This window comes from Amblyomma maculatum, chromosome 1 (genome assembly GCF_055883805.1).
Source record: "Amblyomma maculatum isolate TAMU_Amacu chromosome 1, ASM5588380v1, whole genome shotgun sequence".
NCBI lineage: Eukaryota > Metazoa > Arthropoda > Arachnida > Ixodida > Ixodidae > Amblyomma > Amblyomma maculatum.
Window position 1 is genome coordinate 218,038,366 of NC_139344.1, and position 24,135 is coordinate 218,062,500.

A 24,135-nucleotide genomic window follows, 5' to 3' on the forward strand; every position below is an offset into this window, starting at 1 on the left:
CCGTGGTGGCATTTCCAGTGCGTTCGACGGGTAGGCGGTTACCGCAGCACCATCGATAACGGCTTCAAAAGCCTGCAGTTAAATGCACTTCACGATGTGCCTAGTACCGGATGTCACATTGTTCACGAAAGTCAAGCTCGTTTACCTCCTATCACAGTTTAAAGTCCAGCAATTAATACGTCAGCGACGTCGGTACGTCGGTACCACCACGCACAGAAGCCCCCGCAGCCGAGGTTACGAATACTGCCAGTAAAACCAACGTTCTCACGGCGAGTAAAACCAATGAAGATTGACATGCACCACAAGAATTCCGCAGCAAAAAAAAGGGCGCTGCAGCTGCTCGTGGCAATAATTTGCTTAAATTATTTTGTGTTTTGTTACGCATCACATATTACTACTAAAAAAACAAACGTTTAAGGTTGTTTATAAATTATAAGTTTTATTTTGAAAATTTGTGAAGTTTGCAAAAATGCATTTAAAAGTTTGCAATGGCGCTTGAGACTCTAGCTGCTCTAGCGCTATCGTTTTCGTGAAAACAGCCGGCGGCATGCTTCACTATGTGTTTCATGACCGTAGGAAGTTGATTGTTCGCGTTCGTTGTATTCGTCGTGTTTTCTTAGCGTGAGTAGTGCAAATGGCCGATCATGTCTTGGTTAAATGGGCGATCGCTACCCTGTAAGAAACCTACTATCAAAAGAACTGCAGGCGAAACTGATGGATAATCCAAAATACTGGAAGATTATTCCAAACCAAGGAGTACTACATGCCCAGTGGAAGGAGGGGTCGTACTCTCCTACGTTCATTCTCGGAGTGGGTAAGTAGTCAAACGTCTCTTGTCTCTTTTCGTATTCGTGTCTTAATAATGTTTACCTGTGAAACACCTTCCTTTGCTACTCGCGGTGAGTCGTGTCGCGAAGTCGTTTACATGCCCGCATTACGACCGCATTGTGTTAACCGGCAGGTAACAGTAGTGCACATGGTGAAAGAGGTAGACAGTTGATTCCGGGAATTGCGTGAAATTAAAACAAAAATGCATAATGAACTGAATTTGCGGAAATAAGAAGTAGAATAAACGCGGCTGCTGTCGTTACGTGGACCTGATTCTCCCTGTTTACACAGCAAATGGCAATTCTCGGTGTTTCGTGATAACAGGAGTAGGCTTCCCAATTTGGGCTCTATGTATATATAAAAAAAAAAAAAAAAAAAAAAAAAAACACCCTGCCCGCATTGTCTCGGAACGGTGCGGCATGTAGAATGGCAGCTCCTTGATTATTGAAGCTGATTTAGAACAAGTTTTAAAGATGCCCAGGATGCTCGTTCCGAGACAATTGGTAGTGTAGCAGCGAAACGGACGCTTTCACAGCTGCAGGCGACTGAAGTTTAAGCAGATAAAAGCGTCTAACGTGTTGTCGCATTCATTTACTTTCATATTTATTTGTTTGTTTCTTTTTATTGAAGCGTCAAACATGCTTCCTTTCTTCGCTACCAGCCATTCCTCAGATTTCGCGCAGAGCGAGAGAACTTTATTAAAAAAAAGGGAAAAAAAAAAGTGTGTGTGGTGGGGAGGCAGTGTGTGGAGTCTCCATTCTAAGACTCCAGTGGCCTGGGCTGCCGCTTTTGCCTGAGTTACCAGCCTACGCTGGGTTGCTAGGTCAGAGCATAGCAAAGCAAGCAGTGATATCAGTTACCAACAGCATAATGCTGCAATGATTTTTAGCTGCCGATGTAAAAGTTGCTCCCAGTGCATGGGGTACGGCCAACAGGTGGAAGGGCACCGCTTTCTCCACTTCATTTTCAATGCTGCCGTTGCACTTTGCCACTACTTCTGGATGAGGCTATCTGCCACGGGATCGCATGCTCCCTTTCATAAAGCTCACGACTGTACATGGGTACAATCCCAGCATTCATGGCCGCATTTCAGTGGAGGTGAAATGCAAGTTGACTGTGTACTGTATGATGTCATTTGCACATTAAAAAACCCCAGGTGAGCCCACCACTACGGCATCCCTCATTGCTATAGCTTAAGTTGCTTTGGGACATAAAACACCATGAACCTACCATACAGCAGAGTGGCTATGTTTTACGGTATGCGTGGGAGCTCAAACTGTTTATCTGGAAATGCATCCTTTGTTTTGTCCACTACTGCTTAAGTGGGCATTCTGCCCACTTTAGCAGTAGTGATGCTGGATGGTGTCAGCTTGCAGTTAAACATTACCATGTCCTTTTATGTGCCAAGGTTTGCTCAAGGGCTAATGTTCCTCCTTAAGAAGTGTTGCTTTGAACCCTAAACAGTGTCCATGCTGCGTTTCTCTTGTCAGTGGTCTTCATTTGGTCACTATTTTGCTAATCTCATGTGTGGAACCAGATATCTGCACAATGCGTTATACCGAATTTTTGTATGATGCATTTGAGTGCAAATACAATTTAGTGAATAGACCTTGCCACATGTCGTGTTGCAGGAAAGCTGCAGCTGTGACAAAATGTCTAAGCCAACAGATGCAAAAAAGAGAGTCCTGGAGCTTGAGGATGAAGTGGGGTCTGCAAAAAAAAAAGAATGAAGAAATATAAGGCCGCAAGAGATGAAGCACGTCAGATGCTCGGTATGTGATCGCTTTTTTCTGAAGCCATTGGAATGCTGATCTCCATTGCCATGAGACTGAAATTATTTGCTGTGTCGCCAGATGCTACGTAAAGCATAACAAATTCAAGTGCTAACTCTTAAATGAATAAGACCTCTTGGTCTGTAGCACGTCCTAGTAAAAGCACCAGTAAGATTATGTTGCTGCAATAAGGTTCCCCCTACACTGAGGATTAGGATTGGCGTTCCTCCTGTAGTTGTCTTTGCGACACATTATAGGTGGTGTACAGTAGTGCTCAGCTACACCGTGGCGCTGCTGCATGACGCCACCAACCACCATTCTTGCAGTGCACGTAGCAGATGAACTGCTGCCACTCCTGCTCTGCAAGCATGCTTTGTTTGTGTTACAGTGACTTGCGTGTCACATGTCATTGCTTGGGATCGGCATGCATCTGAGATTGAGCCTGTTGTCGTATGTGATAGCTGCATGAAAATGCATGGTAAACAAATGCCACTCAAGGTGAGCACCTGTGCTGATTTGTGCTGCTCAAGCCGAGGCCGAAAAACGGGCGCGGGATTGGGTTCCTTTCTGTTCTGGAGTGGTCAGTGACAACAACGCTCCAGTGAACCCGGAGAGCTGCATTAGGTTCAAACACATTCACGGGGTATAAGTTGTAGCCAGATGGCTGCGGCAGGTCTGTGGTGCTCTTGCATTACTGTGGACGGCGTATCTGAATGGAACCCTTGATTCCCTCAGATTTTAACCTCAGAGTCTCCTGCAAATGATGAGGTGCATCTAGAATGAGCGCAGGAGGGACAGCAAAAAATCTAAATTTGTATGAAATTATCATATGTGGCCTCGTCCTGTCTTGGACCTTGGAATCCTTATGGCATGCGCTTCATTTTCCTGTGCCATTTTGGTCACTTAGGTGGTGTTTTTTTTTTTTTTCACAACAGGAAATTTATGCTTGTCCAAGCTCGGCACCTGGCTCAGCAATCTGCCTAACTTAACTCGGTCATTACACCATGTTAGCAAATGTCGACACGAAAGACAGACACGAGATAGGTGAAGCATGGGCTATCGAGTATCAGCTACACACTCGAGTGTCAGCCTTTGTCCAAATGTATGGCGTATTGCTGCCGCCATACATGTATATTGCATGCTGACCTCTTCAAGGCCCTTGCTACCGACAAACTGTTTCAGGGATGTGATCTGACTAACTTCTGTTAAAGCGCTCACAGCTATCTCGGCATCATCATTCGCACCCATGAATTCATTCTAAGCAATAGCAGCACCCGTCAGTTGCACTGTAGTTACAACGTCCTCCGCAGTTAATTCAATCCAGGCATTTCCACAGCGAACAGAGATCAGAAGTGGGATGTCAGCATTGGCTTCATCAATTGCTATCAGCATCCCCTAGATTATGTACCGCTGATAGGGCGCCTTGAGTGCGTGAGTGATGCCAGTGTCTAGCAGCTAAATTTTGAATGGCGCATTTGGTGACAGAAAAGGGTTGGTCATGCAGTCAAGGGCAAAGAAAAGGCTTTTCTCCTGTGGTGAATGTTACATGGGCTGCTGCTGCTAGTGATGAAATAGTATGTTTTGTTCCAGCTTTCCTTTTTTGTTTTTTTTCAGATGTTGCTGAGCTGGTCAATCAGCTGACGGAATCCGTTAATAATGCTGCGTGTACAACACAAGCAGTTGTGCTGCCAACCGAGGCTCAGGTTAGTTGCTTTAGTCTAGTGTCTGCATGGTTGTGCTCATTACTGCCTTTCTCAATGAAACTTTTTTAAGGGTCACACAAGAACTTGGTTCTAGCTTTATGATAGCACTGCCACAAGTCATGCACTTCCATTGAGAAGTGTGCAGGGATAGGGAAACGAGGAGCTCATTATCCATGTGAATGAAGTCAGCAGTCACTGAATTCAGAGATAGGCAAGAAGCAATGCTCTTTATGATTGGTTGGCTCTTAGGGTTTAATGTCCAAAGCGACTCAGGCTATGAGAGATACTGTAGTGCAAGGCTCTGGAAATTTCGACCACCTGGGGTGCTTTAACGTGCACCGACAACACATAGCACACGGGCACCTTGCGTTTCGGCTCCACTGAAAAGCGGCTGCCCTGGCTGGGATGCTGTTTATGAGGCTGGGCTCACAGACTGCATAATTAGTAGCATAATGATATTTTTAAATGAATGTCAATTTGATAGAAACGACAAAAGACAGACAGTGCTATTTTCTTAAATTCGTCAAAACAACCATGAAAAAAAATCCCAACTGCTTCCTTTCATTTTAGTGACTGTTACTTCATTCGTGTGTATATTGATTTGGAAGAGTTTTTGTGAAAGCTGTAGTGATCGGAAGTGCAAGGTTACTTTTGTTTACGCTTCCTGTTGAGCATACTTAGCTTGGGCTATAGCAAAGCCCTTTTCATCAGAAAAGAGATTTCCATTAGCTTGTTTAATATTCAGCAATTTCTTAGGTTATCGATCTCGGAAGGCCATCTTTTTGCACTACAACTCGAATGACGCAGCTGGTGCTCCTCTAATCAGTCATTTTAGCGACTTTGTCCAGTCATCATGGTATTCAAGCTAATGTGCATATAATCCACTTGCACCTGACAGCCACCTGCAATGTCACTCTGGCAAGTCAAAGGCAATTAACCACCATGGTATTGCCAGGAGGGTCTCCTTTGAGAAGGAGTTGTGGCTTCTTAAGCTGATCCAACAATAGTTCAATTTCACTTTAACCCCTTGAGCACTATTATTTCGAGATTTCTAGCTAAAATTGCTTAAAATTACGATATCGTTAAAGGCCCCATTACATGAAAATTTGTTGTCTGTGTTGTGAGTGAAACATCAAGAGCATGGCGCTGGCAAGTGGCATGGCCGAACACACATTCTTCGATGATTTGTGTGGCTTAACGAGACCACATGATATCCAAAAGTTAGGAAGAGCTGCTAACTCCGGTTGTTCATTTGAGGTGGGAAGGTGAAATACGAATCAACATTCCAGTGCTCTTCAATGCTGAGTCAGGCTTGCTACATCTAGGCTACGCAGACATGTTGATACAGCTTGGTTAAAGCAGGGCTTTATATGTTGGGTGGTAGCCTACACTGGTCGCATCATACCCTTAAAGGCGGAGCTTAAGTGTCCCTTTAGTTTTTATTTTTACTGCTGGTTTCTATTGGCAGTGTAATAAAAAAGGAGGTATCCGAGACAAAAATATTTGAACCAGAAACTAAGTCAAATGAGCGCAGTGAAGTTTATTGCTCATTACGTGAAAAATCAACTGCCCGCCAATAAGCAGCAATCTAGTCGAGTAACATATAGCGAGGTAACTGGAAATGTTTTACAAGGGACGACCAAGAATGGAAGCCCAGGGGGTTTCATCGGAATGTTGTCAATTTTCATCCACTGACATTCAGAATTCGCAATAGTATCATCTGAGCTGTCATCATCTTCGTCGGAAGAACTACTCATGTCATCACTGTCGTCTTCACTTCCCATAACAATGCAAAAATTGGTGTCTGAGCCATCTTCGGATGGCGAGGATGGCAACGAAGAAAAGCTTTTTTCCCGCGATGACGGGCCAACAGTGCATGCGTTGCCTCTACCAGGCACCATTTTTCTCATTAAGGCTGCTTAAAAGGCTTTCAAGCGGTAGAACAAAAAGCAGTTAACGGGTCAGTGGTGCCATCTGTCAAATGGCGCATGACCTAAGCCACAGAGGAGCGCTGTACTCACCTAAAACTCTCAGGGTGAGGATCTATCCTGCAAGGACAAGCACTCGTCCAAAATGGCTTGAGGGCATCTTTGCAAGGACGAGCTACTTGTCCAAAGCGCTTGAGGGGTTAAATTATGAAAGCTACCTGTGCAAGCTGGAAACTAAATGTTGCCTCAAAGTAGCACATACAGAGCAGGGAGTGCATGCTTTTGCTAAACCTTCATTGGCAGTTTTTTTAATTGGTTGAGCTTCTGATGTACGAAAAGGATGTTAGTATTTTTAAACAGGAGGTGACAATGTGGGCACTGTGCTCTGTCTAAACTGGCTTTTAATGGCCTTTGCAATGTTAATGATGGGTAAATCCCTTTATTTTCTGACTTAAAATCTTTTTTTTTTTTTTTTTATTGTTGAAATGCAAGCATAAATTAGGTCGTTAAAAAAATCTCTTATTTCTTGTTTTTTCTTCTGCTATAGCAATGCACTATTAGCGCTCAATCCTTTGCGGGGCATTATGTGCCCTCTTTTTGGCTAGTTACTTTAAATACATATTACACAATTGTCAGGTTACACTAATAAAAATGTTAAAAGATGTTTGGCCTGATTCAAAATTAGATCAAAACACCGCTCGGGAAGGTGTCAAAAACATCCAATAGTTTTCGTATGCCTTCATTGTTGTACATGTTAAAGTACGGCTTCTTGAATGTGTATTTTTACTTGCAAACAAATGACCTTAATTATGCATTTTGGGGTTTCTTTGAATGTTCTTAAGCTGGTCTAAGTTTTTTGTTGTTTGTAAAGCCCCTTCATTTTCTTATTGCATATCAAGGAATATTGTTGTATGTTACAATACTGGTCATAGTACTAATATTTGCTTTTTGTTCTTGCAGGTGCACATTGGCAGCAATATTATGGTAAATCAGCAGTTTATTGACCGCATGAAACTCAGTGCGGGCAATCAAGCAACAAAGTTTGCCTGTAACTTGGTGCGGGTTGTGTTCTCACCCGAAGAACTGGAAGAAAGCTCACTCTATGGCCGTGTCTGCAATGCCCGCAAGGAACAAGCTCCAAAAAAGACACTGGGCTGCCCAAAATTGGATGCTGTTATCTGTAAGTCCTCGAGCTCATAGCCTGTGCATGTGATGCAAGAGCATTCTGAAATATTGTCCAAACAGCTGACTTTTCAGTGATGGTCACGGCCATAATGCTTGCCTTAATGCATAATGCTGTGGTGCCTGCATGGCGCTCACACTGTCCGTGCTCTGTATATTTAATTTACAAAAGCTAAGGAAGGCTGGATGGACTCTAGCTTGTTCATTGCAGTCATGCTTCTAATGTTTTTTTTTTCTTTTTGCAGCCTACACCTGCTTGCTGAATGGAGTACTAGCCAAGGTGGTCACCGGCAGTTGCGCAAGTTTGCACTGGGATTGTGGACAGTGATCCAATTTTTTGTCGCAGGGTCTTCGAAAGCAGGCCTAATTGCAAGGCCTAAACAGAGGAAGTACATCTATTCAAATAAATATAAGCTCATACAAACAAATGTTTCAGTCTGAACCTACTTCCTTCGAACATCCACCAAATATCCCATAGTCATCATTCCTTTGAACTTCCTTTGAACCAATAATTGGCCACTGCCTGTGAACTCAACTCAAACTGACAACGGTCTGTTCCCTGGGAGCTCAAAGGAAATTCACAGGAAATTCACAGCATGGTCAGAGAAAGTTAATTCACTGTGAATTCAAAATCAGTAGCCAATTCTCAGTTCAGAGGAAGTTGCTTCCTTCTGACTTTTTTGAGTTCACATTGAACTCAAAGGATGTTCCCATTTTTATAAGGGTCTTGCGCATCCAATCAATGCCGTGCTCAAAAAGCGCGCGATTTCCTCACGCTATGGCGCTTTAGATAATGAGTTTCTCTTGGTTTCAAAAGCTTATCTGGCAACGTCTTAATTACTTCTTCAAATTTACCATTTATTGCCACTAACCACCGAAATGTTTTAATTGAAAAGTTAATTACTGAGTTTCAGTTAATGTAGTTGTATAATTACAAGAGTTCCACAGTAAATTGTGTCCGCCGTGGCTGAGAGCTTGTTACTGCAAATATTTTCTCCTCTATGTTGCACTCTTTTTTTTTTTTTTTTTAAGTTTTGAGTGTTCGCTGAAGCATCTTGTATTTCACTAAAGCCATCGCCAACATCGTTTTTCTCACCGCCACTTTTAAAAATGAAGTTTCTACACCCCCGCACCTATGAAGTTTGTCTTTAGGATACCCTAGTGTCGATTTCAGAGACTTCGTCATCAAAAAAAAAAAAAAAAAAAAAAAAAAAAAGTCACTGGTGTAGCAACTCAGAACTCTTGTACAGTAGTGAGCAAAAGTGGTGTACAACACTTAACCGATGCCGGAACTCGAGAAATCTAGAGAAAACTGCATTTCCACGTCACCTGATAAGAGCTATCGGTGATCAAGACAATTGTGGTGGTGCCCCATTGTATCGCTGTCGTTGTCCCTGTTGCTGTCGCTGGATAGCGTTTTGATGCAATGTTTTCCAGCTCCACCGCCGGTTAAGTGGTATACCACTTTTTCTCACGACTGCACATAAGCATCCCCGTTTCTTCGCTGATGCTTTGTGGTGTACTTATCCAATGCTAAAAAGTCAGCTCAGCAGCGCACGTTTTGAAGCGAAGCTTCACTACGGTAGGTATAGATCGAGCCGTCGGGTATGCACGCTTTTCACCTTGAGGGAGATTTACAGGTAAAACTTTTGTGTTAAGCATGGTGGTTGCCATGTTATTTTGGGGCATAGTCACGTCGGCCGCCACCAAGTGGCCCGTGACCTTTGGCAAGGTCAAGGTAACGAGACTTAGAAGTCAAACGTCTGTGTTAGGCCTGGTGGTTGCTATGTGACTGGAGCATAGTCACATAGGCCAAGTGGCCCGTGCCCACTGCCAAGGTCAAAGTCACGTGATCTGATAATCGCCCTGTGACTTTGGGGCATATAGTCACATAGGCCTCCAAGTGGCTCGTGACCACTGTCAAAGTCAAGGCCACTTGAGGTGATGTCAGTGTGAGATGGAAGTAGAGGGCGCTAGAGGGGTGATACGTGTATAAATAGGAGCCCCCGGGCTAGGTTACAACCAAGGAGGTTATATAGAACTTCTGGAGTGGAGGCGGTGCGTGAAAAGTGAAGCCGGCGTCCGCCATCTTGCAAGGGGCAAAAATGAGGTATCGCCAAGGGGTCCTTCCATGTATAACGTCCCATCTGCGGCTCTACGCTACTTCGTACTTGTCTGGATATCCTCACGCTCTTTTGGATCGCATGGGATAAAACTTCAGCGAAAAAGTTCTGAAAAAAAAAAAAAGAATATATTCATGCGCTGCATTATTGGAACCTGTGGCACAGCACATTTACAGTGTGTATAAATGTGCTGTGTTGATTATGTCGAGTATAAGAGACTCAAGTGCTATGTCGTTGAATACAGCCTGACAGATACTGCGCCTTTCCTTTTTTGTAAACAAATGCACAATATGCAAGAAAAAAAAAATACGGAAACAAGCTCTGGACCTCTTTAAGTGTAAGTGTCCACAATTCCGTGGCGTCCACTCAAAAGTATAAGGCGCTCCTTCCTTATCGTAAAAGATAATTGAAATAAAAATCATGAGGAAAAAAACGCGGATTGAAAAGCGGGTCTTAAAGAGGCTATCGCTGCAACACTCACGGCTTTCGCTCTATCACTAGGTTCAAGCCATGCTTAAACCCCCAGAATTTTGTAAGGAACGAAGGGAATACACAGGATGTTGTGGACACGTTTGTCAGGAACAGTCAAGGGTTCACATTTTTCATGGGCACCACTAACCACGGCAGAATTCAGCTCCTGGATTCCTGGGTTCTTGGTTTGGTTCCTGGCTGGAGCCAGGGTATGCTTGCAGAAAGTATACAGGCCCTTCGTTCTGTAGAGCACAGTATACTGTCAAATAGGTCTCGCTTCTATCAGATTTAGAAGAGTGTGAACCACCAAGCTACCAGTCTTGAGGACGCAGGAAAGTCAGAGACGATGATCCAAAATGTGCGAAATAGTGATCGACAAGAATAAATAGGAGAAAACAAGCGTGTCAGGAAAACGGAGGTGCAAAACGTACGAGGATTTCCGTTATTCCTGGCATCAGTCCACGCTCCTACCATATTAAAAAAAAAGAAGAAAAGAAAATGGGCCGGAAGTGCAATGTTGAAGTTCTGGTTTCTTCGTACAGGTAATTACGCAGTACTTTCCCGGCCTTTAAATGGAGGCAAGAGCCGAAAATAGGAAAGAGGGCGGGTGGTTGTTGTATTACAACTCACCGTGACAGAATTGGGGATTGCATTCAAAGCGTTAATGTCGAATTCCCATTTCATGCGGGCGATATTATCACGGTCAGACAGGTCGTTGCTTGAAGTACCGCCTGAGGGATACCATAATTATTCCTGGGGCACGGTAGTTGGTTATAATTTAGTTCTGCACTATCGAAAACACATACAAAGCAGCGCCTCAGTGTTTGTTTAACCGTATGTCATTTTCAAAAATAAGAATCAAACAGTACAGGAGGCAGTTGAAACACATCACTTTGTAAACGCAGTTCTGCATGCGTGAGCAAACCTTCATAATTACTCGATAGTCGAGAAATTGATTTTTGTTTCTTGAGGGAGAAGGGGGGGGGGGGGGGGGGGGGAGTGCGCATTTTAAGAAATTCAATGCATGATAGAGTGGTGTGGAGGGGCAGTGATGCTTTCTCGTTGTTGTCCTTCTAGTTTTTTGTTTTTGTTGCCATAAGTCACAATTTCAAGTGTGCGCAATGTATCGTCAGTTGAAAATCAGCCGTCTGGAACAATGTTTTGGTTGGTTTGCATTTTTTGCGCTATTTTTACGACGGATCGAAATTAAAAAAAAAGGTTTGAAGTTATATGTTATTGAGACTATCTCGGAAGATTGTTTCCCACGTCCAGCTGCCCCTACCACCTCTACCACTCCCTTCTGCTCCCCTCCACCTACCCTTTTCTTGAGCTCTCGACTTAATTCGGACTTTTTTGATACTCAAACCGACCCTTGTGAGATACGTTCCGAAAATGTCCAGCGCCTAGAAGCATTGCCCACCCCCTCCAAAAAAAAAAAAAGAAAAAAAAAAGAAAAGCATTTGTTACCTTCTACGCGAGGGCATACTAGGGCCATTGTGTCGAAAAGCCGTCGACCCGTACACCAGAAATGTAGGGATGAAACTAGGCATTGTTCGAAACGGGCCGGAAAAAATACGGACGCGAATTCCTATCAAAATTATGACGCAAACGTGCTTTGTGCAGTGTTCAGATTGGTACCATATACCATTTCGTTTCCCATTCAGCATCCGTCTGTTAATCAAGTTGAAAGCTAGTGTACGACAGGGATTCGAACCGACGACACATGTACAGCCTTTATCAAAAGTTTACAGCCCAGAGGGTTTGCCTTCAAGCCGTATAATAGGACTTCTGTAATAATCGTGGAAGTCATATAGCCTTAGAAGAGGGTAGGACGAAAAATCTTGCCTTCAGCAAGCATGGAAACCTGGGAATGCATTACGAGCCACAGAGTATCGCTCAGAAGTAGACCCCCTGGGCTGCAAACTTTTGATAAAGGCTGTACCTCCAATTGTATGCCGTTCTATGTAATTGCAGATGTCCGCCGAGAAGTATACTGCGCCTTCCTATCCCCTAAAGCCAACTTAAGCGAAAAATGTATATAGAAGTCGCTGAATGAAACGGCGATGTTAAAGACGTCTATAGTCTTCAAGCGAAGCTTGACCGTCTCCCTAATTTTTAACATTTTTCAGACTTTCTTCGATGTTTATTTGGGAACATAAGTTACTATTTTCTTTTCCCGCGGGTATTAGTTTCGAAAAATGCATTACTGACTTTTTATCTGTTTAGGCTGCTCTTCTGTATATTCAAAGGTCGCTTACAGTCTATCTCCTAGTTTCTGTGAACGTGATCAGTTTATTTACCACTACTTAACGTCCAGATGGGAGTACGTGTGCTGGTAGATGAAATCGCTATTCCCCTTAGAGAGGCAGCCAAAGTTCATTACTAAGCAGGCTAACGTGTTGGATTTCTGAGCTGTTTTGAGCAAGGGCGCGGACCACCATGCCGTCTGAGTGTTGATGGAAACTGCGGCACAATTGTCGTGGCAGCCAGAATAAATTTTTTCATGGCATCCGTGCACAGTGTCGTGTCAGTGTTACATATGCAATTGATAAACATACATAACTGACTTCCTACTCTCAGGGAGGGATGGCACTGAACAAACAGTGCTAAACTATCAGGCGACGAGGAGCTGGCTCTTCCCAGTCTGCATGAATATAGCGTGTAAGCTCCCGGAGCCTCTAATAGCGCAGCTACGCTGCTTATTCAACAATAACACTGTCGCATTGCGCCCCTAACTTCCCAACTTAATTTTCAACTTTGAATAATTTCAGTTCGCACTCAGCAGCAAGCCAGCTATACTATGCATGCCAAAAATAATGACCTTTTGAAGTTAAAAACGAATTCCAAAAATTCATTAGGCGCACTCCCCCCCCCCCTCCCCCCTTTTTTTTAATAGAAAAGTTGAACCCCTACTCGTGAGGTATGCCGATGAAGAGTTCTGATAGTTTGACACAAGATCAGTCGACTTGTTAAGGAGTGGATGGTTAGGTTAGATTCGTTTAATTTTGTGGATGTGTACACAACAGTAGGTTATGGGTGATGACAAAAGAGGACAGACATAGAAAGTGAACCTTGTACAAAGTAAGCACCACGCACATGATCATGGTTCTGCGCCAGCATCAAGTAACTGTAATAATCATCATAACCACCTCGACTATACTTATTACCCTTCATTTAACCCGGCGCCATGATAGCTGCGGCACCCCAATCTCCGTAAACTTCCTAATCTTATCCGCTTACCCAAATCTCTACCGCCCTCTGCCTGCTACGTTTGCTTTCTCGTGCAATCCATTATGCCACCCCTAGCGGCGATCGGTTATCTTGCCTTCACATTAGCTGCCCTGCCCATACCAACTCCTTGATTCCGATTAGAATGCATCAGTAACTCGCCTTTGTTTTCTGACACTTCTCACTTCCTGTCTCTCAACGTTACATTTATCATCTATCTTTCCTTTGCTTGATGCGTTTTCCGCAAGTTAAGCTCAACCCTCTTCGTTGCCCTGCACGTTTCTTCCCCTAGAGAGAGAGGTAAAATTTCCGTAAATTTTTAATGAAAAAAAAAAGACAAATCTGGAAATTTCGAATACATTAGGATGATACTTAGGAAAAAGTATGTGCAGATATATATTAAATCAAGATGCGTCGGAAGTTTGAGATGCGAAATAATTTTCATGAATCCTTGCTGTCACAGCATGTATGCTTTATTTCCTGCTATGCAATTTACCTTAATTTTCAAAACATTGTGACTTGCTGTCAAATGGTAGCAATGGGGGAAACTGGTGGGGGTACTCCGAGAGGCGAAGAAGACGTATGCGCCACAACAGAAACATTTAGTTTACCGCTGCCGCTTACCGTGGCCGTGTACCGTTACCACGCGCCGTCAGCACAGCACGCGCTGATTGGTACCTGCGTGTGGAGTCCGCCTGAATTAACAGGAACGTGGCGCCATCTGTCGACCTCGGGGTGATCTGCGCGTGCGTAGTGACGATCACCCGGTAGCGGTAGACGGTAGCGGTAAGCGGTAGCAGTAAACTAAAAGTCTCTAATGCTACCTGCAAGGTGCGTGAAGTGGGCCACCGGACGTTTAGCTGCTCAGTCTCTGCACGAAGGTATTTCACATAGCCCGTCTGATTACACTCTCTCCAGAAGCTAGAACCTAGTGTATATATATAGTTATGAGATCTCGGGAGTATGGCGCCGAAAACTGAAAATAATTCAGGAACCTGACGAAACAAAACCCAGCAATTGGTAGCGTCTTTTGAACAGCGCCAGTATGCCCGAAGATGTTTGCTGAGGTGCTGACAGAAAACATATGCGCCTGTTGGACATCTTTGTTGCCAAGAGTCGATGATCGCATGGACGCCCTCAAGCTTCGAAGGCTGCCACGCGAGCCTTTGTCAATTTGCGCTTGCTAATCGGGCTTCTATCGGCGGCTGGATATGGCAGGATGATGAGGCAGTTGAGCAGTAGAAGATATCGTGAAGGAATGGGAAGAAAATTCTCATCTCTGTGCACGCTCCAATACACTAGACTATTTGGATTTCTTTTTTTTAAATAACACTTTGTTTATTGCCGTCATACTTGGAGCTTAGCGTCTATAATTGTTTTTCTAAGAAATGAGAAATAGGGTATTGTAAAGCCGTTGTTGGTCAGGGAACAACGGCGAATTAATAACAGTCAGATACAACTCAAGGACGGAGTGGGAAATACCCATCAAAGGAAGCCCTCCATCCAATGGCGTCGACCGGTTCCCGTGACGTGGTGTTTAACCACGTAGCCTGAAATCATAATGAATACTATACTCGAGGACAACATTCTATGGCTTTGCTGAGAAGGCCCGGCAGGAAGAAGAAGGTGACGACCTTTTGTACCCGTCCCGTGGAGAATGGGCCCGACCGTCTCCTCAACCCCGGCGGGGTTGTAGCAGGCAGTGTATGACAGAAAGTTAGCTTGGAGGATGCGCTGAGGAAGTTTGCAGGGATTCTGTAATGCAGTTGGCACATGACCAGATTAATTAGGCCCTATGTGGAAGCGGCCTAATTTGCTTGATGATGATGATGATGAATCCTATCAAGGCCAAAAAGGAGTGTCAGCACTTTTTTGTCTTGAAAGAAATTTTTAGGCCTAGATACGCCACAGCAAGGAGACAGCAGCTGATTGAAAAGAACAGTCTAACTTTTTTTCCACATGTTGCCATATCGTCACGTAGAACAACTCTGCTCAACATATGTTCTTTATATAATTTAGCCAACTGACAAATAAGAGTAACGAAATTACTTCACTACAGGAGCTGAGACAATGCTTAATTGGGTGCATTTCTGCACATTGTTTAGATCATTAGCTCTACAGCTTTCATTCGTGAAGGTCATGTGACGCTGGGAAATAATCCCAGGTGCAGCCGCGGAGCCGGTGGCACTTGCTTCTTCTTCTACTTCGTTTCTTCTGCTTACTTCGACCACTTGCTGCTGTTGCTTCATCACACACCTGCCAAACTTTATTCTTACCGGTGCACATCTCCACAAATATGCAACATTAGTTTGTTTGGTTTATAGGCAGGGGTTGGAGGTTTCGGTTTTTAATTTTCTGAGAATTCGGCTGACTTTTTTCAGTGTTAATGTGCGAAAACAACTTCCAGTTTTGTTTTTTCGGTTAATGTTCTTTTCTGCTGAAAAAATATCGTTTTTTTTTTTTTTTCGGTGAGATAAGAGGCATCCGTGTACAGGTAAAAGTGAAGCAAAGTTCATTTTTGGCCTTTTTTCTTGCATGCTGTTTTATGCATTTTTATTTAATGACAGTTGTTCACACATTAGACAAAGGAGCAACTGAAATATTATTTATTACGATCAAATTTTTGCGTAAGCCAAATCACTTTAAAAACAAATGCGCTTCTCTCGGCTTGTGTTTGAGAAGCGTCACGTGACAAGAAACTGGCAGGCTTTGGTCTTCGCGATTTCCTGGAAGCACATGCGCTGCAAATGTTCTGGTCTGTCCTTCGCCCCTCGAAGATGCCTGCCTTGCCGCAGGCGTCTCTCCTCGGACGCGTGACATTAATGAGGGTCGGGAAGCACGGCTTCCATTCTTTCCCCATTCGGAGGCCATGAACACGGCCTCAAAACGGCTTCAACCGCTGCACACAAACCAACGATCCACTGCCTCATATCGTGCCCCTAGATTGAACACTGTTGTAATTTTCCTTTGTCATCGAGAGTTCGCTGTGTGCATGAAAATGTACTGATCGTTTTTGGTTTAAACCGAACCTTTTAAAATTTTTCCCGGCGTACCTTTATCAATGTATTTCGGTTTTAACCGAGAAGTCCAACAACTATTTATAGGGTTTAACGCGTTTAACGTGCCAAGGCGACTCGGGTTATAAGAGACGCCGTAACGCAGGACTCGGGAAATTTCAATCTCTTGGGGTTATCAACATACGCTGACACAGCACATAACACACAGTTGCCTGGCTTTTCGATTCCATCGAAAAGTGGCCGCTACGGCCGGGATTTGGTCTTCTCTCATCATTGGGCACAGTAGTCGAGTGTCCTAACCACTGCACCACCGCGGCAAGAACACTTGGCTTTGTCTAAGTGCCACACAACCTTTCAGTCCCCTGTATACACTTTCCCTCCATTGCCATCGCTGCACATTTGCCTCGCCTCCTGGCCCCTCCCCACCTCAATATGTCCTCGACACCTTCGTGTCGTCTAACCCCGGCTGTGGTGCCCCTGAAGTTCGCAGACAACCATGGAGGAGTTAAACCATAATAAACTATATCTAAACTGAGTTTCCGTTTTGTTAACTTTGATTTCGGTGGGTTGAACCCCAGCCACTACTAGTTTTTTTCGGACACAGACAATTGAATTAATGCTGCCTGAAATACTTGCTCAATTCCATACTTACGGGCCTTCTATCTGGCGTGCGCTCTGTTCCTGCTTTCCTCTCCTGGAAAAAAAAAAAGAAATCAGCAAACTCTTATTTTTCCAAAATTCTCGTTTTATCCCGAGACTTCCCTCTCTTACCTATAGGTGAATACCGATAAGATACAGCTGGCATACACTTTTCTCTTGACGGATACTGATAAACTGGCATTCAGAGAGTCTTTGCCAAATCTATCTACTACATTTGGTTAATCTTGCAGCTTCATTCTCCCGGTCCAAATATGCGGTCACTGCTGGCTCATGGATTCCTAGAGGATAACAGTGTGTTGAGAAGTGCGGACAGGATCTCGGCTTTACTTTGAACTGATTTACTGCTTCAGAAGTGGTATGAATTCTCTGCTACCCGACTGAGAAGCGAACACGTAGCCTGGTTACTTTTGGCAAAGATGCATGGTACGTATCACTTACTTCCTGTCAGGTCATTTTTCCAGTTCCTGGAATCCCTCTACGTACGAATTAAGGAAATGCCCTTATTCCAGGATTCCGGTATGCTCGAAGTCATTAGATACTGGGTGTACAGGGTGGGCACTTTTTCTCGTGCGATATGCCGACTATTTTCAACAAATCTACAGTTGGCTAATCTTCACGAGCTGCTTTCCCCTTTTTGCACTGCATCTAAATCTTCACTTTATCCGTCGTAACTATAACCTATATGTATGCATAACCTATAGGCGAAGTAAGTATAGTATTTATGAAAAGGGCGCAAGCAGCGCGCCTCATGACTATAGCAGAGTCAGGCAAGTGAAGATAGTTATCCATTGTTGTTCTTCTGTACCCAGAAGCTGGCTGAAGTGTCTAATGCGTGACTCGATGACTATCCCCTTTGCGAGTCAAGCCACCTCTGCGCGTTTGGCAGCGGCAGCGCGCTATGGAGCACTACTGTTTTTTTCCTTTGTACTTGACAGACATACTTTAATCATGAATAAAGGCTCTAGCCTAGCATTGTGCTTCGTAAGCAACTTCAGATGATAAAGCATGAAGCTATACAAAACTTTCCTGTTAACAGGAGCGAACCAGGCGCCATAGCTAGTCCATCATTTGCTAACAATGAACAGCACTAACCAAGAATTCTAAAAGACGGCAAGGTTCGGCTTAACTAAAAAGCTCAGAGTGAGCGATTAGTGAGCGATTATAATTTTATGGTTCTGAGAAAACTTCCAGGATAGGGGAGGATTTGCGGAGAGAAGAATCTGAAACACTTAAACCAAAGGTGAAACATGCTCCCCCCATGTTGAAGAAAGATGTGGGTTTCCCATGCCATCTGATGAATGCGACAGTAGCCGTGCTACACGAAGGCTACAACTAGCGCATCGCATCCCATCGCACCCAGTTCCTAGCGCATTGCATTCATGTAAACAGGGGTAATGCGCTAGGAAAGCACCTCGCATGTATTAGTGTGCCAGGCAGGGCTGGGTTGAGAGGGATAAGTCGACTTTCTCTATGCATGTGAACCCGGTCCAATGACCCGGTCGCATCGCCATATGGGCGAGATGGCGGCGGCGTCCGGCGAAGCGGTGGCAGCTCGCCTTACCACCATTTCGTCGTTGCCGCTCCACTATGTCTCGCGTTCGCTGCAAACGTATGGTGAACGAAGCTTTTTATTTATCTGAAGATACCCGCACCACACAATTCTGGCGACGAAACGCCTCAAATTTTAAGATAGCTTCTGGATTCGGACAGCTGTTAGGCTTAGCGAGTAAGCGTCGTTTGGGCGTCATATGGAGACAACTTGCCAGATAGCGCGGGATATTCAAATAGCTTCGGATTTAATAAACAAAGGCGGCCAAGTCCTTAATTTAGCTTGAATCGCTTTTTTTTATTATTTAATACAACTTTCCTCTTACTCTGGTATCAAAAAGGAAAAATTAAATCATATTTGGAAATTTTGCAACCTGGCGTCACCGTTGGTTTCAATATGCGACACCGCGTGCCGCTACCACCGCGCTAGAAACGGAGCACTACACGTAAACGCTGTCGCATCGCATTACCGTGAGGCGCTACGAAATTCGATGAGATGCGGTATACTGTTATCTTCTTGTAAACACGGCTCGTTGCTTGACTTACTACATAGACTGCCTTGTTAAATGTCAGTGTGCACGGGTTCGGTATTCGAACCAGGTGTATTGTCGTTCAAACAGGAAGCATTTAAAAATGTCGAAATATTTTCTCAAAAGCTGCAAGAATGTGTTCGTGATGACACTACTTGCTATAATTTTCTCGTCTCGATACACGATGATAACAGAGTTCCCGTGCGACAGTGTTCGCAATTGCGCTGTCATTGCCAACACTTTATATCTCAAACCAAGTAGCCCATAACAGCAACGCATCTCATGTTGTAAAGATGAGTCCTTCATTAGGTACCCCACGCATCGAGATATAGACTGGCCTTTCGACATGTCGCTCCGATGCCGACTTCTTGCTTTGAAAGGTCTACCTCCTCAATATTACCGTGCTCGTCACGGGAATAATGCAAGAAACATGAAGGAAATAATGAGGAAAGGAATGGCTTCAGGGCCCAAGGACGTGCACACCGGCGGCGAACGCGCAGTAAGATCCGGGGGGAGTTAAACGATCGATTGCGTTTTTCTCCCGTGGAGAGTCGAGAAAAGATAAAACGCGCTGTGAATGGCATGCAGTACAGCGCGTGTAATGCTCTCTTTCTTCTTCCCAAATCAATATAGGCACATCAACAGTTAAAGAAAAAATTAAGCGTAGCAATGAAATAACAAAAACATTTATTGGCTGTTATAAGTAACAACGCATGAGCGATGAACAAAACCGACGAGCTTGTTTAAGCCTAGTAATACATAAAATTTTTCATGTTTTGATTAATGACATCTCTGCGGGACATATTTCATTGCAATAAAGAACACAATAAACCGCTGACACAAAAAAGACCCCTGAAACTAGATACCGAACAGAACAAAGAAATAAAGTGAAGTTATTATAAAAATCACCTCCTATAGAGACGAACTACTTACATTATATATATATATATATATATATATATATATATATATATATATATATATATATATATATATATATATATATATATATATGTGTGTGTGTGTGTGTGTGTGTGTGTGTGTGTGTGTGTGTGTGTGTGTGTGTGTGTGTGTGTGTGTGTGTGTGTGTGTGTGTGTGTGTGTGTGTGTGTGTGTGTGTGTGTGTGTGTGTACTGAGGGGTCCTGCCATTACAGCTAACAGGAAGGTGAAAGGCGCACTCAACAAAACGTCAGGGGCAGCCAGTTATTTGTGCCAGCACAGCAATGGCTTCGACGAAAATTATTTTTTTCTCCCTCGAATAGGAAGGAAGATGACGATTACCCTGCGGCCCTTACCAACTCCTCAGACGGAGATGAGCGCAAAACCGTTCAGAAAGCAATCAGTGATGCTTTGACCCTAGCAGCAGGTAAACAAATAAACAAGCAAACAAACCGGAGAAAAAAAATGCCGAGAGGAAAGCGTGCCTTCGTCCCCTCCCCTTTGGTATTCGCGTGCGTGTTTAAAAGCACAAAATATATGACATGCAACATCTCAGCCTTTCCTCCAGTCGAAAAAAACGACAACAAAGAACGCTCAGTTCTTCAGAATGTAACAACGGTCCGAGACGAACGCCAGAGCGGGCGCGTGGAGCCATCAGCCATCATTTTGCCACATGATTTGACCGCGTCACAGAGCGTCGAAGACTCTACACCTAAGCAGTTCTTGCAATGTGCTCGCAAGAGCACAAGAGCTTGCAAGAGCTTGCGTTTCCACCGAAGATTTCACTTGCTCACGGCATGCGACCATTAGGGCGGCGGAGCCGCGAATCGATGCTCTTGTTGCTTTTTCACTTGTTTCTTTGTGTCGATCGCGAATGGCCGCCGGCCCCCCTGTACCAGTCAGTGACGCACACTTGAAAATGTCTTCGGCCGCCTGGCTCGGTATTTGCATTCATGCGCCTATCGGGGAGTGGCATCGCTTGTTTCTGGAGGGGCGCGGCCTGGCTGCCCTGCGCGCCCATTTCTAAAGGAGGAGGGGGGGGGGGGGGGGGGGGGGGGCAAGAATTGCGTCCGTTACAACTCCGAGTTGGGTGCCTCTAATCTGCGAAGAACAAGAGAATCGCCCTTGAAGACCGACGAGTATTTGTGTCTTGCCAAAAGCGACAGAGACTGTTTCTCCCTTTTGACAGGCGTGTCTCTATGTCCGAAGCTCCATGCGCCACAGATAAAGGCAGACAGATCTCTCACAACAGAAAATACGTGAACGAGGGCGAAAAGGTGCAAGTGAGAAGTGAGAAGGCTGCTTCCGTAGCAAACAACTCTTCATTATTCGCTTCAGATTCTGAAGATATTGGAAACAAAACGGGCGTGGAAAAGTTATTTCGCACTAAGTGCACCGAAAATTAAACAGTAACAAAAGTTCCGCTTTCTTAGTGCTCTCGAATAAAACCGATAAATTAACATTAAGAACGGTTATTCTTTTTGTTACAGCTGCGTAAAGGCAGGCATTTTTTTTTTTTTTTTCAGCGATTGGAGCCTGTGCTTATGCTAATAATTTCTCTTGTTTCCTCCATCAGCTTCGGCTCGTGCAGCTTTCTAGCGCTCGTAAATTAAGACTGTGCGCTGTGGCCAAATCGCATCACAAATTTGCCGCTGGTACACACTGCAGTGTTCCGAATAGAAGAATCTGCGCCTAATCGGGTAAATGTGGCAACTTCTGGAACCGCACTTTGTATTCCATCGAGTCTGCAATTTTGTTTTACTTCTGTCGGAACTGTTTTCGTTACCCGATGCCCTTCTTCGAATGGCAGGCAGCCAGATCACACAAAATTTTATCTTTTCGGACTTTCATTCTGCCTATGTATCCTTTGTATAAGGTCTGTCGTGCTATTTTCTGAAAGGAATAGCATTAGAAACTTTTATGCGCCAATAAGCACCTCCAACAAGAATTTACCTGTACGTTCAAAAAACAAAACAAAAAAAAAAAGCAGTATACATTTCAGTTCGAACGCAATGGCACAAATACAGTGAATTCTGTCATAGCAGTCAGACATTGAAGTCCTCTCTGAGTGCTCTCTGCAAGAAGGGTTCAAAATTGCAACAGTTGAGGTAGGCCAGAGAGAAACCACTTGTATGCCGCTGCCAGCCATCTGGAGCACGGCAGGGAGTTTTTTTATTTTGCAATTAACTGAATAGCAAGTAAGATGAGTTTTCTATTTTTTTTTTTTTACTATTGCTTTTAGACAATGAATAGGTTTGCAAATTTGGAGACCACCATCTAAAACCCTCATTCCGTTTATTTCCGATAAAGAAAGCTTCACGTTTATCGTTTTTCTAATCTCTGAAGAAAATCCGCAAAATACAAAAAAAAAAAATCACGTCACTGGCGCATTCGTGCGCCACGATTGTGCTGCTCTCAACCTGGGTTTCAGTGAACGAAATCAGCGGTGGCCTTGGCTCCACTACCCCGTTGCAGCGGCAGGCCGATATGTCTGCGATGGTTTCTTCGTACGCTGCAGGCAGTCAGCGCATATGCGACGGTGCATGTCGCAGCGAGCTCACCGCGTTAGCATGCAACCATCACCGAAATAACAGCCTACCGCTGGGACCAGGCTGTTGAGTCACGGCCGCAGCTAATTTCGTTCACTCATACCACGATTGAGAGCAACCCGATTGTGTCGCACGAATGCGTTAGTCACGTGATATTTTTTGCATTTCGCGGGCTTTCTTTAGAACTTGGAGAAACGATACATGTGAGTCTTTATTTATGAGAAATAAATAAAATGGATGTTTCAGAAGGTGCTCTCCAACTTTGCAAATCGCGTTTATTTCTAAAGGCAATAATTAGCAAATTAGAAAAATTGTCTTAATTATTATTTCGTTAATTACAAAATAAACATTGCCTGTGGTGCGCGAGATGGCTGGCAGTACAAGCACCTTTTCTGGTCATCCCAAATGCTTAATTTTTTAACCCTTGGATAAAGTTAGCTTGGACACCCGGTATATTCGCCAGACTTTTTTTCAAAACAAAGTTGCAAGTTAGCGCCTGTTCAATATACATATGCGTCGTCCTTGTCTATATTTGTGCTATGTTTTCAAGGAACGTGACGAAGAAAGACGTTTACCCTGTCCCCGAATTGATTATTCTTTGGATGGTCTTCGCCATACACGGTATTTTTCGTCCATAGACTTGAGAAGCGGTTATTGGCAAATTGAGGTCGATGAACGCGATCGTGAAAAAAAACCACCTTTATAGCACCAGACGGCTTATATGAGTTTAAGGTGCTTCCATTCGGCCCCTGTTCTACACTGGCCACATTTCAAAGAATGATGGATACTCTACTCTCCGGCCGCAAGTGGCAAAGTTGCCTCGTCTACTTAGAAGATGTCATTGTTTTTCTGAGGGGTTTTCAGAGCACCTGAACCGCCTTCATGCCGTCTTCAATGCCATCCGTTCGTTGGACTGTCCCTTAAGCCGGAAAAGTGCCACTTTGCTTTCGACGAGCTCAAATGTCCAGGCCGCCTTGTCAGCTCTGATGGCATTCCGGCCTGACCCTGATAAGACGACCGCGGTGGTGGCGTTTCCTACACTAAACGACAAGCGCTCCATGCACCAATTGTTTAGCCTTTGCTCATACTACCAGCGTTTTGTAGCTGATTTTTCTCAACTCGCGGAGCTCTTAACTCGACTCACCAAGGAAGCCTTCCCTTTTGGCTGGGGCCAAGAACAATAAGATTTATTCGCGGACCTTCAAAGACGTCTCCAGTCGTCACTAATATTAGGCCACTTCGACGAGAACGCTGCCACGGAAGTCCACACAGACGCAAGCAACGTTGAGTGGCAGGACGGCAAGGAGCGCGTTATCGCCTACGCCAGCCGTACACTCCCTCGTTCCGGAAAGAAATATTCTACAACGGAAAAAGAATGTCTGACGGGGGTCTGAGACCACGCTAAATTTTGACCGTATACCTTTACGCACGACTGCTCAGGGTTGTCAGTGACCATCATATAATATTCCCTGTACTAATAGGTGAACCTCAAGGACACTTCTGGACCCTTGCCCGGTGAAGTTTGCGGCTTCAAGAGTTAGACGTTACTGTGGTATATAAATCAAGCCAAAAGCACACCGAAATAGACTGTCTCTTGCGCGCACCACTACCACTCGACATGGCTGACGCTGATCTGCATGATGGCGCCTTCCTTGG

The 24,135-nt window shown here is 44.3% G+C and overlaps 1 protein-coding gene across 1 annotated transcript; it reads left to right on the top strand.

Moving 5' to 3' along the window:
* The first annotated feature begins 571 nt into the window (after positions 1–571).
* On the top strand, positions 572–7,841 carry LOC146205629 (uncharacterized). Its single transcript, XM_084590315.1, has 5 exons — positions 572–814; positions 2,460–2,600; positions 4,215–4,303; positions 7,192–7,411; positions 7,659–7,841. The coding sequence occupies exons 2-5, from the start codon at positions 2,555–2,557 to the stop codon at positions 7,739–7,741; spliced, it is 438 nt and encodes a 145-aa protein (XP_084446441.1). The 5' UTR covers positions 572–814; positions 2,460–2,554; the 3' UTR covers positions 7,742–7,841.
* Positions 7,842–24,135: the final 16,294 nt, after the last annotated feature.

What these genes read in the sequence shown, in the direction of transcription:
- LOC146205629 (XM_084590315.1), top strand. Translation starts at nt 2,555, where the DNA reads ATGAAGAAATATAAGGCCGCAAGAGATGAAGCACGTCAGATGCTCG. An exon ending in TGAAGCACGTCAGATGCTCG is followed by an intron (nt 2,601 to 4,214) that starts GTATGTGATCGC and finishes GTTTTTTTTCAG; the next exon opens with ATGTTGCTGAGCTGGTCAAT. An exon ending in AAAATTGGATGCTGTTATCT is followed by an intron (nt 7,412 to 7,658) that starts GTAAGTCCTCGA and finishes TTCTTTTTGCAG; the next exon opens with CCTACACCTGCTTGCTGAAT.